The sequence below is a fragment of the Anas platyrhynchos genome, chromosome 5, assembly GCF_047663525.1.
Source record: "Anas platyrhynchos isolate ZD024472 breed Pekin duck chromosome 5, IASCAAS_PekinDuck_T2T, whole genome shotgun sequence".
Classification (NCBI taxonomy): Eukaryota; Metazoa; Chordata; class Aves; order Anseriformes; family Anatidae; genus Anas; species Anas platyrhynchos.
The window spans coordinates 31,625,653-31,643,026 of NC_092591.1; the positions used below are offsets into that span (position 1 = coordinate 31,625,653).

Consider the following 17,374-nt stretch of genomic DNA (forward strand, 5'->3'; position numbering starts at 1 on the left):
CTGTGCAAAGATCACCCGTGTAAACGTCCTGCAAGAAGTTTCTGAATTGCAAGAGCTGACCAAGGGCTTGTACCACCCATTTCCCTGGAAATCTGGACACAGTGGTTATCTTAAGGCCCAAGACCCATCACAAACAGCACTGATGCATTTGGCAGTTTTCGCAGCAAGGGGAATTCAAAGCAATTCAAAGCACTTTTGAGGCGACGAGGAAGACAAACAGGGAGCACAGACACGTTGTACCAAAGGACACACCAGCAAACATCACTTTATTACACCGGTTCAGTTATCCAGACTAACCATAAGAGCCATGTAGATGGATGTAGACAAACACAAGTCAGTGTCTTACGTGCGAGGTCGAAGCTCCAGAACTGTTACTGGGAAGGGGTACGCTTCACCAGCTGCTTCAGATGTACACGTGTGGCCCTTCAGTGGGGCAGGGAGGAGGGAGGTGCAGCGAGAGACCCCTCCCAGGTGTGCCTGCTACCACCCAGCTCCTGAGACAGCATCGAGGTGGTCGTGGGGCAGAGATCGGCGGGGCAGCACAGTGATAACCAGCACAGATGGAATGGAGATACACCGACCTGAGCCTCGCTCAGCTGGGACTACACAAGCACAACGCACTGGTACAAGCTACCAAACGACCAGTTAACAGTTCTTAGGACTGGTAGAAAGCTGGAAATTAGAATGACTCGGGGTGGAAAGGCATGGAAATAAATACTCGCTCAACTCAGCACCATCTGCCCGTTTACAAACTTGCCAGCATCTAGCTGCACGGCCATTTATTCCTCACTACCTCAGAGCAGCAAAAGACTAGGATTTAAGAGCAGCCACTGAGCGACTATCCACAGTACGTTGTACGTATTCGAGGAAGAAGATGGATGCTACCTCTCACACTGGTCATCCTCCTCGCTGTCTGCTAAGCGACTGGGGCAGGCCCCAGGGCCCACGAACTCTGCTTCATTTGTTGAGCTCTTCTGATGCAACCCATTAATTAATTAATGCTCCATTACTTGAAGAGCACCCTACTGCTAGCTGTCCATTCTTTAGAGGTGGAAAATATTTGGGTCACCCTGTAAACCTAGAGAAATGCAGGATTTGGTTGGTTCATGCACAGGACCAAAACCGCTCAGAAATGAAGATGTTTGCTAGCCAGCAGCTCTGCAAGTCTCCTGCCACTTCAAAAGTTTGGGGCTGTGCTCTTTAAATGTTACTGGGGTTGTTTATGTACTTTTCTTCTGGATAAACACTTCCCTGAAAAATATCCTTTAAGAGCCAGATTAGATCATTGTATCTAAAAAGTGATACAGTTACATCAGTGCCTCAGGGGCCAATGCAAAGGCTTAGAGCCGGGTTTACCAAATTGATGCTTAGTTGTAGCACTTACATTTTGGAATAACGACCTGAAAAAATGCAGCCCAGGTTTCTAATTTATTTTCCTAGATGCTGAGTCATGAGCAAAAAAAAAAAAAAAGCTGTTTAGTTTGGCCTGCAAACCTCCACTACGCACTGCTCAGTGAGGAACGACGCGCGTTCCTCCTGCTTGTTCGTTTTGGCATGGATGGCAGCATGGTAACAACTATTTTGTGCGTGATTGCAGAGAACACCTCTTCCAGTTGGACTCGGGAGGGAGATTGCTCAGCCTGGAGCTACCTCGGGAGGAGAAGGAGGCAGCTCTGAAGGTGGCAGAACAGGACATGCCTTGTACAGCAGACACCAAGAATTAAATCCTCTCGGCAAGCAAAGTAAAAGAGCTGAGAATAAGGCAAATAACTTAAGATTGATGGAGTAACTCCCAGTTTTCTGTTTGTAATAGATTTCACTCCATGAAGCAAATGAAAGGCGGGCTGACCTTTCTTATTTAACCCTCCCTTACATTTAAGAGATGATTGAGATTAAAAAAAGTCCTTCCGTCTCCCCAGAGCTGTGACATAACATAAAATTATTGTAAGCTATTCCAGGACATTGAAAGTCAGTTTAGAGAAAGGCAATAACCCCTGCATTACAGGGGCTGTAACAGTAGTGTACTGTATCACATTCTGTGCAAGTTACGCAACTTGTTCACAAGCTTCAGCTTATCTATGTTTTATCTCGCTGCACTTCTGTTAATTGGTGGCTGAACATGTTACACGATCTGACTCCATACCTCAAGGTATTTTCAAGCAGAAGAAAACAAAATTCATTTCCTGTGCCAGTATCTGCACACTCCAAAACAAGTGCTCCTAATGCCCAAATGTCAAAATCAAAATCTCACAGTTTACTGGAAATAGGTCAGCTAGATTCCCTTTGGGCTTTGTTTCAAAGCCCCTTGTCTCCAAACCTTGTTTGCAAGGAAGACATACAACACGCTTGGACGAAGATCCCACCTCGTTGCAATGGTGTTGGTTCTGACTTCCCTCTACACAGACTTTCTCTGACTCTGACTAGGTGTACACGAGGAGAAAGGGTGCGCATGTCAGTGCGACATCTTTTCCCCCAAGAGGACTTTCACACGTTGGAAAACTAACAACGAAACAAGTTAGGTAGGATAAGGTTGAAACTGTCCACCAGGCCAACTTGAGCACAACGAGTTCTTTTTAGCCCTTTGTCCGTTGCTCAAAGTTTCCTTTCCCTTAGTTTGTTCCCATTTTGTTCATCCAGTATTGAAGAATGTCCATCACCATTGCTCAAGCACTTGTCCTTTTCATATTTATGTTCTTGCTTCTGTCTTCTTATTTCTTTATACCTCAAGGTGATGTCACTAAAAAGAAAAAACAAACAGATGTGTATACCAGTGATGTGAATAAACAGTTTCAATATACAATAAAAACAATAAACCAGTTCTGTTCTGAATGCAAGCGCCCTTCGGATAACTTAACTCATTTTGGCTGGAAATTTCTGAAATTGCTGATGGCATTAATTCATTTGAGATTTGTGTTTCTTGCTAGTAGTCTGGCTACTTTCACTTCTTTTCAGAAGCATAACACAACAGCAAGTTCAACAGCAACCTGTTGCACAGGGCCTGCTCCAGAGATCACACTGTAATTCTTTCAGCCTTGTATTGCTGCTATTATTATTTTTTTTACACCTGCACAGAGCAGCATCGAAACCCAAGGGGTTTAAGTTGGCTCACTTGTTGCTAACATTAGGACAGCTTGGACAATTGCAGTGCAGTACTGCTCTTGCAGTGAAGCTGTAAACATCTTAGTCTTGTCTAAATCACAGCATTTAGAAGAGCTGTAGTCCCTCTTCAGGAGGCACTGAAGCATACATCTGACATTCAACACGCTGTTGAACAGAAGCCTAGAGCGGTCCACCCTTAAGATCCAGGCCAGACCTGGACGTAGCACAACCCCTTCTCACCGAATGAAGAAACGCCAGGCTGTCCAGGTGAGCACAAGTATAATCCCCAAGATCCAGCACTGGGTAATGTAGAAAGGAAGCGACAGTGTGAGCGTGTAGGGATCGTACTTCACGACGATCAGGAACTCTGTAGCAGTAATAGCAGCAACCAGCCAGGCCTGCTGACCCAACTTCTTATGGAACTTCCTGCAAAACAAATGCAGAAATAAAGCAAAGCCATTACTATCAAACTAAGCATTTGGAGAAACATTCATTCATAAAAAGACAGCTGGGGCAATAATTTCATTTAGCTTTGCACAATTCTGTAAGTCTGGTCTGGATTACACACACACACATGCAGGCTGACAACTTCCACGTTTGTATTAATTTCCTCTCAGAGACCCTGAAAACACTTCAGAAGTTAAACTCCAACATTTCATGATGCAAGGAAGTACCTCTACTTTCAGAGTATTGGTAAATCCAAGTAAAAAATAATTATTTAACCAGCTTGAGATCAGCTAAGGTTCAGGGTAAGATATGAAGCAGGAGCACTACTCCTAGATTACTCCTGCAAATCCCAAGTCACACTGCCATACCTGTATTTAACCCCTAGATCATTAATAGCATTCTGAAATTTACTCTTCCCAAGTAGGTGTTCAGTGAGCTGTCACTAATGACCTCTAAAGGGATTTTAAAAGAAGAAAGCTTAATAACAACAGGGTAAGTCACTGGGAGACACAGGGTGTTCTGCTTCTAAGACAACACAAACTTTAAGCAAAAACACGCTTAATATTTAATCCCCAGGGTTTGTTTTTAAGCAGGAGCAGACAAGCAATTTAGAAACTGCACTGTTCTGTACAAGCCTAGCGAAGGAGTGTACTAATCAATCACTACTGCTAGGAATTAAACCGCAGTACAACCAAGACATCTATTTAGAGGCTCTACTGGCAGAACAAGAGATTGGAGATAAGCTATCTTTTGGGCCACCTACTCCTGCATGGGAAATACATAAAAATAAAATACCTATTGACTGCCCTTCAAGAAATGTCAGTATCCTCACCCAGGTTTCTAGCAACAGTCTGACTGTAAGTTGCTTGATCTCAACGAGCTAGATCATGCATTTCTTGATCCTGTCTGTTAACGTCGTTTCTAGACTTGACATTTTTCCCTTTTACTAACCTGTCAGACCAGCTGATTTATATAGCAGATGTAGCTCTGTTTGGGCAGCACAAGACCTTTTCTCTGCCTAGGGTTGCACTGGCATCCTGCCCACCGCAGCACCACTGGTACATGCGTATTTGCTGCCCAACAGCACAACCAAGTAGGTGACTTCCACTTGGTAGACTAAAGCTTTGTTCTTCTATCACCAACATTCTGAATCTTGTCTGCCCTCTCACTTATCATAGCGTGTTCTGACAGAGATTTTCCTACCAGGCCATTTCTCTTTTGTCCAGCTTACTGTGTTTCTCCGCTCCTACCACAGCGTAAGATGCTGAGTGAATCATATCCAGGAGCACCTCAGTGTAAAGTGGCAGAATTACCAGGGCAGGACAAAGGATATGGGGAGCAAAGTGTTTTAACAACCTTCAGTGGGCTGGGAAGAGAGAAATGGACATGTTAAGATGACCTCTGCAGTGCTTCTAAAGCATTGCAGCAACAGGAAATTCTAGCTGGGCCTGTACACTATGGCTTAGGCACTGGCTTAGTAAATGCTGCACTACTCAGTGGCCACGTAAAACCTTGGGGCTGTATTTCCTTCCCAGTTTTGCCACAAAATGGACAAAAGAGAAGCCACCTAACAAATCCCTGATTAGGAGTACCCTTGGAGAGGGGCTGCTCAGCTAATGCTTCTCTCTGTGAGGCAGAGAAACAAGCCTGCCACCTCCAGCTAATAACAACACCCAGCTCGCTCACATCAGAACAGACCTCCAGGCATCCCCAGTAGTGCCAGGGAGAGGGAGCTGCAACTGCACATTTGCTCCCAACTTCTCTTCCCTTCTTTTCATATCTGTTGCCAGCAGCTGCATTGAGAGCAGCCTTCCTTTAGCAGGCATTTTGCTGCTGCTCATACACATGGAATACATACTCCATCAAATCCCCGTGGAGTCTCTGTATCTGGAAAAAGATCTAAGCATGGGAAACAAACAGAGCTTCTCTTCACTCTCCTGTGATGCTTTCCTGAATCTAGGGGAGTCACAGCAAGTCAAGCACACAAAACACACGTTTTCTTTAACAAGAGGCCCGAGAGCCATATTTGACACCAATGCATAAGTTCAAGCTACACAACATTGACCAAATACACTGGAAAAAATACGATACAGGAAACCAAGTGTGGATTATTGCTGATGCAGATGGGATGAGTGCATTCCACTTTAAAAAAAATATTCTGCCTAGACCAACTCAAGGTGAAAGGACTTCAGAAACTGCTCCAGGTGATTTACCTGAGATTAACCAGGCAGAAACTAGCCGTAACACATGAACAGAGGGAAAAAAAAAGAAACATCTCTCACTGTGAACTCAAGCTGTTCAGATGACTGTCTCAGCTTTCTGCTTTGCTGATCTGCATCCTGATTTGCCATTTTCTTTCACTAGCTTATGAGAGCACAATGACAAAAGAATCAAGGTAACCCCAACAGAGAGCTGTGCAGACCCTAAGGCTGCCAAAGAAGAGACATGGTTCTCCTCTCATGACAGTTTTTAAAGAAAATCCTATTATTTTATTTATTTTTTAAAAATTTGATGAATGAGTTTAAAATTCATGGCCTTAACACAGACCCCTTGGAAGAGACATGAAGACTAGAAACCAGGAAGGCATGGCAAGGTCAGCTGCTACAGGTCCTCTTACATTATGGCATTTCTGGTCAGGAACATTTCATTAGCCAGTCCTCAAGAACTCCAGAGGCAGAGCATATCAGCTGGAATAGGAGCACAGAATATCTAAGAGTTGGAGAACAACTTCAAGAGCCACCTCTCTCTTGGACTATTCCCTTCTAGATACTTTTTTGTCACCATGCTCAGATCAAGTTCCTGCAAGTAGTCCTACAACTCTGCTGATACTAAGAATTGTGAATGAGAAAAAGGAGTTTTCATATTTGAACTTCACAACATTTAGTCCAGAAAGTAGAAATGTTAGCTGAAGAGACCTAATCGGTTTATCTCAGACAATCCCATCAGTAACAGACAAGGCATGGTGCCACAATTCTGACAAGGAAGGTCAGTGGAATACTCCAACCTTTGTCCATAAAGTTGTTGAATGAGTTTCCAAAAGGAAAAAGTCAGGAAGGTTTCTCATGTGGTGTTAGCTGGGAGCCTCCCATACAGCCTGCTCTTCCTCAGCAGCTTCTCCCTACAACACAACAGGAAGAACCCATCAAGGAACTCCACTAAGTTCCTTGGCTCAAAATGATGTGCAATTGAAAATATACCCAGATGATCTCTGCTTGGATGACATGAAATGCATGAAGGAATCAAAATCCAGTTGCAAGAATCTTTACAGAGCAGGTATCAGGTAAGACCAGATGCTAGGTTCCACCATTTTTCATGAACAATCTGGTGAGGTCAGGTCTGTGGTGCATCAAGCAGAGCCATGAACCTCAGAAGAAAGGGAGTTAATCACCTTACCCACCAAGAGAAACAGACCAGTAGGTGGTGGTGGTGGCAGTGATGAAGACATGCAGTTCAGGATGAGAGTCTCTGCTTGCTTGATGAATTTCTCCAGCTCGTTGAAAGAATGGAAAGAATTAGCAGTGAGGCGCTGGTGACTGATGATTCTCCTAAATTTCAATGTCATGCCATGTGGTTGAACAGAGGGGCAAAGGTGCTGTTTTTTTCTAACCCAAACAAAAGGACCAGAAGATGGGGGAGTGGTGCTAAGGAGAGGAGCTCACCAGTGAGAGGTAGAGACCTCTTCTTACCTTTGAGTTGGAGGCACGTCCCAAACCAGTAGGTCCGACACCAAAGGCAGGGGCAGCCTGCCACTGCTGAATGTCCTGCAATCCGCCTAAGCAATGTGGGCTGGCCCTTCTTCCCAGCTCTAGGAGTCAAAGCCTTGCAATGGAAACTGATCTTCAGAGAATGGTGGAACCCTAAATTCTGAACACAGACACTTTTTTGCGTTGGTCAGTGACAGACAATGAGCACCCCCTGAAGCCAGGCGTTGTCTTAGACTTAAGATGTGGGCTCAGGCAGTTTGTGACATTACTACTAAAACTTAAAAGAAAACGCGATTTTGAGAACAAAGCATTCTCTGATCTTACATGGTCTGCAGAAACAAAAGCAGCAAGGACAAATATGATGCTTAAGTAGGAACAGTCTGAAAGTACATGCACTGTTGTGTATAGGTGCACTTTGCCTTCAGTATACTTTACTGCAGGGTCTGCTGATGTGCAAGAGGGTGCCATGAGAGCTTCAGGGGACCAGGAACCAGTTGGAAGACAGGTCAAGAAAAGAAGCACCTTTAAGAAACAGATTTTTTAGTTTGGGCCCTGTTGTCCTTAGAAGGTACTACTAAGGACTATAGTTCCCGGCTATCGATCTGAAAATGGAGTTAAGTACTCCCCTGCCCACAAGCCAGTGGCACTCCAGCTAATTTACACGTTACATGCTCAAGAGTGATCATTTATTAAAATCTGAGGTTCAAAACAGTGCACATGGAATGCCCTTAACAGCTGTTCTCCATCCAGATGCAGTGAGAATTTTACTTCCAAACCAAAAGAAAACAAAGCAGATGCTCTGGGGTTAGATCATGTTGTCCCCAGCAAGCTGAGATGGATGCCAACAAGCTGGAGCAAACTGGAGCAAATACAGAATAAAGCAAGTGAAGCTTGACATGGTAATATACACAAGAGGACTGGCTTACGGGTCATCCATGAAGTCGTAGATCTCCCTCATAGCCACACCTCCCACATTAACAAAAAAGACAAGTCGTAACAGGACCAAGTAGTGTTCTGGTGGCATCCAAAGGACAAACTTCAAGTAAAATGTGTTCAGCTCTGCCAATAAAAACTGAGAAAAAGGACATTTTAATTACATTCAGAAGACTTCACTGAATGAAGCCTGGAATCTCCCTGCACCCATGCATGACCACCCCTGCCCCCACCCAATTATTCACTGACTCCACAATGTCCTGTGTTATCACTAAACCCACCATCATCGGCTGCAATAATGACCAAGAACACACGGTGGGTTGTTTTGTTTTTAGTTTTTGACATCCCCCCCGGTTGCTGAGTGTGTTGGAAGAGGTTGAAAAAAACATGTACATGTTTGTCCATAGCACAGGACACAAAAGAAACCTGGCCAAACATTGCCTCTATTGTCAAGTTTATCAGGAGTTTGAAGTGCCTTCAGAACTACTAATAGCAAATCCTAAAAGCAAAAAGCTTCTCCTTCCAAGTAGTTAAAAATCTCACCAAGGGAACCCAAAATGACAAGAGGCAGTAGCAATGAATCCCAGTTGGTGTTTTCACTTGCCTTTTTTTGCCCCCCTCCCTTTTTTTTTTTTTTTTTAAACAGTTGTGCAAACACCACTGCCAAAGCCAACTTAGGAGCACTGGTTACACATTTATAGCAAATGTTCTCAAGTGAGCTGCCCTAACAAAACGATTAAGTGAGCAAGTAGACACAAGTTTCTCACTTCAGAAGAAATTATATTAAAAGGCAGTAAGTGTTGCTTAATACAGAAGTATATGCCAATACGTGAAGCTGTTTATAAACTGGAAATCAGCTGCAGCTATGTTTTGCTACAAGAAACATTATTATACCAAAAACTAGTATAAACTCAGCGGAACCTCTCAGCTGCAGAATCTACTCCTGCACCTAAAAATGATTTCTTCAGAGTGCAAAAAAAAATATTGGAGTATGCACACAGTAACCATTAAAGCAAACAGAAATGTTATTTATACAGGCACATTCACGTTAATTCTCCCATCAGCTATGGGAACCTCAGCAAGTCTGTTATGCTATGCGAACTGGGCGAATGTTTTATGTAGCAGAAATAGGTGATTTGAAGTTCTTTTCAACTGGGTTTGCAAACTGCCTGATGCATCCCTGCTGCCACTGCTTTATGTCGCTTGCTTTGTTGCAGACAGCATATTGCTCCTGCAGCACACTCAATCTGCAACGTGATGTTAACAAAGTGAGACAGAGGTGGTGGCTTATGAGCTGTGTGCCACTCAGCAAGCTCGGATAGGGAACCTCACCCCAAAATAAGCCACCACTCAACTTCATATTACACGTATTTCAGGATGATTAAATATGCTGTGCTAGCAACTGTTACAAAATACACAGACCAGTTATATCCTGTACCATAGCAGAAGCCAGTTAACGCCCATTGTCTTTGGAATCACTAAAAGTACCACAAAGGGCTTTTTGTTATTAAACTTGACAGTTACTGAATTGAAATAAACTCGAGTTGCTCAAAACTGAGCCGACTGACATCCCATGGACACCACAAAGGCCAAAGTCTCCTAACTGAGAAGAGGCAGGAGTGGGGAAGAAGCATTTAAAAATGCCAAATTTTTCCTCCACGTGCTACACCTATGACTGTGAAACGGAAGGTATGAACTCAAGATGATGCTTTCCCACAATGTAGCCACTCAGATGGCTAAATCAAGGAGGCGGACTTCCACTGTATTACAACTGCTGGAGAAACATATTTTATTTTGTCTAAATGGGGTGGGTTTACCTGCACTGGTCAAGCTGGATACCATTAGCACATCAGTGAAACATCAAAAAAATAGGAGAGCAGAATTATTTAAGTCTGTATAAAAGCATTATCCAAGGCAAAACTGCAGGCATCAGGAGCCATACTGCCCAGAGCTAACATTCAGCAGCCTGAGGCTTTGACCACAGCCCTCTCCAGTTGGTATGTGTTACCTGCTTGAGGCAGAGAGAAACAAGCCCCTTCCATCCAAGACCAATGTCTTTGGTAGCAGCAGTTACTCACTGAATTGTGTATAGATCACAGTTTAAATCATTCACAGTGTCAATCAGTGATGTTCAGCAAGAAAAAAAGTGTTTATGTAATGAATCTGTAAGACTGTACCACAGACATGGACATCTTTTCTGCGGGATTCAAGAGCAGTATCTTCTGGCCTCAACTAAAGAAATCACCACGCCAGTGTTTCAGCCTAAGTTACCTTCTGCATAGTCAAGTGTTACAAAACATCAAATCAGACGATAGAGAAAAGACAAGACAGAGATGTTTCCTTACTACAAAGATAATGCCACAAACTGCTAGCCATCTGCGTAAGCTGGATGCTGGCTTCCACTCAAATTTAACCCAGCTATACGGGGTGAACTGGAAGACAATTCTCTTCATTTTGCCTCTGAAAGAAAAACAGAGCACATTGTTATAAGAAATGGCAGATAAGAGACATCTATCTACATTTCTATTTCAGACATCAATCCACGTATGTGAAATGCCTCCATTTACTGCGTTAAAAATCCTACTTAATGCGATTTAACATTTCAAGTTAGCTTTCTTTTAAAGAGAAGCCCCTTATTGGAATATCATTTTAACTTTTAGTAGATCACACCCGTTGTAGTAAGCAGTTCCTCAGTTCTGCTTTGCTAAGCAAGGAAACACTACAGACAAGAATAATTCCCTACCGGTAGAACACTACAAGGGATTTACTCAATTAAAAGTTTCAGCATCCCAATTACTATGAAGTTTTGATTACTGGGGAACGCATTATTTGTGAACAGATCTTTGCTGTGAATGAAAGCCTGATCCTGGACTTGGGTTTCCTGAATCTCCAGTTACAATTTCATTACACAACCTAATTTCCACAAGACACCCTCAGTTCCTAGACATCAGGCAATGCTCGTGACAGACAGGTATGTTTTCTAGCAATTTTGTGTGCAAGTTAAATAAAATTATCATATACAAGCTTCCATGCTGTGTCAAGTTATTAGATAACTGAGTCATTTAAACACACGTGGATTCTTTAGATCACATTAACAGGATAATCCATCAGCAAGCAAGGTCTTAAAGCAAGGTCCCAAACTTTGTGCGGTGCTACTGCTTGCAGAGTTAACTTTCTACGCCAACTTACTTGTATGTAGGAATGTTCCAAAGTCCTTGCCATTTGTATGTTTTCAAAGAAAGCCAAGAGAGAGTCTTCATCCCACAGTAAATTCCTAATCCATTACATAAGATCACATCCATTATCCACTGAAAGGAGAAAAAACAGTGATGCTGGTGAAGAAATCATAAAGCATGTAAAATAGGAAAATACTGTAAGTACATTTATGTGCAGACACAGTCACAAGGACTGGACATCCCCAGAAGAGTGGTGTATGAACCACCAGGAGAGAGAATCTGAACTGCCCAGGTCTGCTACAGCCAACAGCTGTAAAATACTTGTGCTTTAACTCCTCTTTTGCTGTATTCCTTCTGCTACAGAACAGATCTCTTCCTATTTACTATTTATCTCCACTCTGTTAAGCGGTAACTTGAAACACAGCAAAATAAGTCTGAATGCGTTCCTAACATGCTATCTAGACTTCAGACTGCCTCCTAAAGAAATGACTTATCTCCAGGATGTGAAATTAAACTCGTGATTTCTCCTCATGCTCTGCCTTACTCTCTCATTCTGGAGACAGAGCTCTTGAGCTGAGAAAAAAATGGCCGTCCTCTTCATTTGAAGAAGGAGAGCGCAGTGTTCATTTCATTAGAAATTTATTGAAGGCAAAATGCCTTTGCTTGATGTCTTTATGCAAACTGCATTTATTTTCATAAACAGAACCACATAGCAAATCATCACAAGCTTGGGAAAGAACCTGGACTGTACAAGCTGAAATAACGTAAGAACCAGAGCTGTGTTGCTCCTGTAGCCAATTTACATTTCACAGGAATATGAAAAATATATAAAAGAAAAAAAAGTATGACACTTTAAGCTACAGAGCTTACTTTTTCCTTAGAGAAACTAGATCATAGCAGTTAGCCCCTCTGGCTTTAAAAAACACACACAAGCAGTGTTTTAGGACAAGAATGGTTATACACTACGAAGTGTAAGAACCATAAAGCTTTTCAGTAAGGCCAAACCTTTCTCTTTCCAAGCAGCTTTTTATATACCATAGCAGGACTTCTAAACACAGCAATATTGACTCTTTTCAGAAAACAGTAAAGATAGGTCTATGCTGAAGGAAGAGCTGGACGTAAATTGCACTGAGCCTGTTTTCTTAACAGACAAGAAAAATTGCCACGTGAAACTCTACACACAAAGTTTTGCCTCTCTCTTAATTTTGGACTTTATGGTTTGTACCATCATCAAATATTTCAAAATGTTCAGCTAAAGCCTTAGTCTCTCTCTGGTGTGGAACAAACCAAAACAAGTATTTAACCACACAAAATAAAGTTACCATTCCACAGAGAAGTCTGAAAATCTTCAAAGTTATACAAACTGTGACAAACATATAACAAGCTCAATATGGAGACGTGCCCAAGCTCCTGAGCTGCAGTGGCCATACATACATTTGTGGTCGTGCACATCATGTAATTTAGTTTTCACAATTTCCTGCCCCCTCCCTTTAAAATATATACCTCAGTTTAGACACAAATATAATGATTTATGCAGTACATACGTGATCCCACCAACATTCACTGAAGTTTGGAAGCTGGTGCTCCAGACTGTACTCCAGAAATTCAAACATCACACTGATGATCATACACATCCACCAGTCTCGAATCATCAGTGTCTGTAACAAGGGAGAGAAATCTTTCAAATATCAACAACAGCAGTTGTACAACATACTAAAGTCATTACAAAAATAAATATTTGCACACTGTACTGAGCAGTACCAGATACCACTTACACTGATGTCTTTCAGAGATCTAAAAGAACTCCAGAAATACCACAAAGACACTGCTTAGATTTACAGTTTTGCTATGGTGTATGGACAAATCATGTTATTTTCTAATTTCAAAACTCATCACTTAGGGAATATGAGGATTTAGATATGTATTATCAAGCATTAGTCTGAAAAGATGATCTAAAAGACTCCAGAGTAAATGAGGCCCCCAGTAATTTCTGATGAATGAGGCACGTTCATTTCCAGTATTGTTGTTCTGGTGCTTCACGAGGTAACTTAAGAATCTGGTACTCAAAACAGGGGGAACAGGAAAACAACAACAAACACACACCACATGCTCCTCGCTGTTTATGAAGACAACACACCCAACTTCCAGCTTTTTATAGAAAAATATGTTAACTGACAAATAAGAATTATAGCTGCCAGCTTCCTTCTGGCTTGGCGGCAGAGAAATGAACACCTCGTGGGGCATGCTGAGCTCTCCAGATCAGCCTGCAGGCTGACAAGTTGACATATCATCTCCAGCATTTCTGCAGAAACGCTCTCCTAAGTCATTTTAATCAAAACTAGCTTTCTTCCAGACCAAGACAGATAATAGCTTGAATGAGCAGACAGGCAGCTTGAATTATATCCCAGACAAGTTCTTCAGGAATGTGTTACTACTCCCTTATGTCTTTTAATCATGTTCTGCCTATTTAGGCATTTGTTCTCAGAATGACATTATTTGTACAAATACAGATTGTAATTGAAACGTTATTTTGATATTTAAGCTTTTAATGGAATTCTCTCAGACAAAATAGATCCAAGTTTCTCCATATTTACGATTTTGTATACTAACAGAACAAGCCATAGACACGTTGATCTGAAGTCAAAGTCTCCCCGTGCCTACCACTCTCATCTTTTGGTTATGGGGGAAAAACAAACAAACAAAAAGAGCAATACATCTGCACTTCTGAAGATGAAAAACAACACAGCAGTTATAACTTATTTTTAAAGTAGACTGAGCTTTTTCAGCTTATTATTTCTGGTGGTCTCGTAGATTGGAACAAAAGCTAACAAAAACAGACCAAAAAAAGAGGAGGTCTGCACTTGTACAGCTGTGTTTTTTTAAAAGCAATATTTAGACCAAAGTGTTCAGTAAAAGATGGGCTGAATGTGTTCTGCCAGAGACAAGCACAACCTGAATTTCTTTGACAGTTGGTTACTTTATAGTAAATGTCAACAAGAACTAAAACAGCACCTACCCACTTACAATTGAAATTCCTGATTTGGAAGCCACTGGGAAAAGCCTGTCTTGGAATAATCCTAGCGTATCACCATGCATCTATTTTGGATAACAATCAACTTTTGCTGCCTTTTCTGAATACTGTCTTCTTCCCCACACTCCGCATTCAAAGGTCATTCAAAGATTTATCTTGCTACAGAAGTAAAGGATTTTACTTTCATTGATCTCACCTCAGAATGAATTATAGCGAAGGAAGGAGCTTGTCAATGTAATGTTACTTTGGAAAGAAATGAGACGACTGAACAGGAAAAAAAGCCTTTCATGTTTTACATAGTTCACAGATGACTGCCTAATATAATTGATCATTAAGACTGGCATCACTGAAACAGAAGCAGCCAAGCTATGAAAGAAGAATAGTACTGTAAGAGAAATGTAACAGAAGGCTCATTCTTACTTTCAGGTACCAGCCAAAAAAGTGAGCAGGAACAAATCCATCCAGCTTGTCCTACAAACCAAGAAGAGAGTGTAGGTCACTTTGTACTATAAACAATTACTCAACTTTGAAGCTTACATTTTTCCAGGAAAAGATGCAGCAATAAACTTCAGTTGTTCCACATTCTAGACGCATTTTAAGAGATTCTTTGTTCCCAAGTACAGTGAACATACAAGAAACCTTTAAAGCAAAGTCAGGAAGCTTCAAGGGCAGAAACTGGGATCAGGTTTACTGATAAAGTAGAAACTACCTTCTTAATGCAAAATGTCATGTTCTTTACCTTCCAATGGTACAGAACGATGCATTCAAACCAGACATAATAAAGAAAATGCATTTCTTCACCATATCCCAATCTTGTATCTAGGAAAGCTTCTTACATTTTACCATTCCTGACAACAAAAAGCATGGGCAGAGAGGTTCTCCTCCACCTACTGCCAGTGGAGCACCAGGAGAGGAAAGCTGTTATTGCTCTCAGTTATTATGCTTCCTGTTGCACTGAAAACTTATATGGTAGACCCAAAGAATTTAGTGCTCTGCAGTTGTGGAGTTGAAAGCAATCACAATTCCACTGCCCTTGATTTTCGAGTCCTCTGGTAGCCAGTAAGAAACAATAACCTGCCAGTTTGTGGTATACAGAAAAGTCCAACTTAGGGGCTGCCTGCAACATGCAACTTTTGAACTTGGTGCCTCAAGGTGATTGGGATTAGAAGATTCTTTAGGCATGCTAATAAATCCAGACTCTTAGAGGAAACAGGCTTTCATCAATAATCTGAGAAACAAGGATTGTTCTAGTTTACCCCCTTTCTTGGGCAGTGTAATTAAGATACAAAGAAGCACATCTCCATCTGCCAGGGAAGTCCAAGGAAGAGAAACAAAGCTAGAATCAGTCATGACCTGCTTTCTGATTCAGCGCTCAGAAAGACTAAGGACTGCATTTTCAAGTTTTTAATTAAGCAACAGTTACTAAAAAAAAAAAAAGTCAGACCCACTAGCAAATAACTTTGTTTCTTACCCAGATGTTGTGAAACGGATCCGTTTCATTGCCAGGATCATAAATAAGGCAGTTGCCACCGTAGTCTCTTTCTGGCAAAGGAACACCTAAATTTGGATCGATGTACTTCATAAATTGTCTCCCATCTTGTACAGTCTGCAAAAGGAACACAAAACCAAGGTTTTCCTCTTAGTAAGTGCTAATGGACAGAAAAAAACAAAGAGAACTTATATCAACAGCCTATCTTCAAATGGGTGTTTTTTAATGTGTTGTAAAACAATTTTTAAAATACATCTAGACCTCGGAGCATCACATAGCACACACACCTGAGTTTCTAGACCTCTAATGCCTAGTACTGCAGAGAGAAATGACTAAAATATGTACTTAAGATTTCTTAAAGATTAAAAAAAAAAAAACAAACAGATCTTTAACTCAGTTTCCTAAGCTACTCCTCTATGCCCCCTCTCCCTTAAAAGTTTAGTACTTGAACTGATACACAACTCATCCTTCTTCTTTCTGATCCTTTTGCCCTTCCTCTCTTCGTGAGGGTAAACAAAAAGCAGCCAGCAAACAAGGAAAGGTTCATTTAATGGCTGCATCTCCTACACTAGTGGCCTCCTGGTTTCCTAGGATGGGAAAGATACAGCTGCTGGAAATGCAGCTCCAACAAAATACAGCACATACGAGCATCAGTAGATGGAGCATGCAGATCACATGCTCTGTTAGCAGGATTTGTCTTGCATGTGTGCTCAGCTCACTTCAGCTACAGAAAACTGAGACCTGCACCAAGTTTCATGGCTGAAAAGAATTAGCACTGCCTGTTGAATAAACAGCCATTTTCAATAACATCCCACTAGCAGCTCAGGTAATAAATCCCGAAGCAAACTGCAAGGAGAAAAATTACCCAACTATTTGTTATAGAAGGTGACCAAGACCTGAACTAATTTACTGGTCACTCACACAAACATTTACTGAATGGGCGTTTCCCAATGAAATTGATCACTGCTGTGGTCAATGTTTTACAGCAGAAACATCAATGACAGATAGGCGAATAAGCTAGCAGATATTAAAAAACTGAGCAACACCAAAATTAGTTAATAACAATAATGACGTTATAGAATGAAACCAATAAAGTCAGATTAACTGTAAGACAAGTTTCAACTATGAGCAAACTTGTATTTACTTTTCAAGTGGTTTAGTCACTGACTGACTCGGCAGAATTTTAACCTTACTTAAACCTGCGCAAAAGTCATAATGTATTTTTAGTAAGGAGCTGGGCACCAGCTAGTGAGTGTCCTTAACAACTAAATGGCCGGTAACAGAACATTCTGCCAGAGGAAAGCAAAGCGGTTCCAGGCTTTCCTTTGAGAATTCAGAACTCCAACAGTGCTATCAAATAAAAATGAAACACATTATTCAGTTTGGTTGCAGCTAGTCATGAGTATCATTTACAAGGATGCCTAGAAAAAATAGAGGGTGACATGAAACAAACAGTAAGAGCATAAGAATAAATTGGAACTGAATAAATATTCCT

General features: G+C 41.5%; 1 protein-coding gene across 3 annotated transcripts in view; it reads right to left on the reverse strand.

The window, feature by feature from the left end:
• Positions 1 to 234: 234 nt before the first annotated feature.
• The window catches only part of PTDSS2 (phosphatidylserine synthase 2), a 39,831-nt gene continuing 22,691 nt past the window's right edge, over positions 235 to 17,374 (reverse strand). For all 3 annotated transcript variants that reach the window (XM_027459163.3, XM_005030559.6, XM_072038671.1), the window contains exons 5-12: positions 15,862 to 15,996; positions 14,811 to 14,861; positions 12,904 to 13,017; positions 11,373 to 11,491; positions 10,529 to 10,643; positions 8,177 to 8,322; positions 3,340 to 3,525; positions 235 to 2,737 (exon numbers count right to left, since the gene is read on the reverse strand). In XM_027459163.3, the coding sequence (XP_027314964.3) occupies positions 2,593 to 2,737; positions 3,340 to 3,525; positions 8,177 to 8,322; positions 10,529 to 10,643; positions 11,373 to 11,491; positions 12,904 to 13,017; positions 14,811 to 14,861; positions 15,862 to 15,996 (1,011 nt within the window). In that variant the 3' untranslated portion in view covers positions 235 to 2,592. The remainder of the gene's footprint in view (positions 2,738 to 3,339; positions 3,526 to 8,176; positions 8,323 to 10,528; positions 10,644 to 11,372; positions 11,492 to 12,903; positions 13,018 to 14,810; positions 14,862 to 15,861; positions 15,997 to 17,374) is intronic.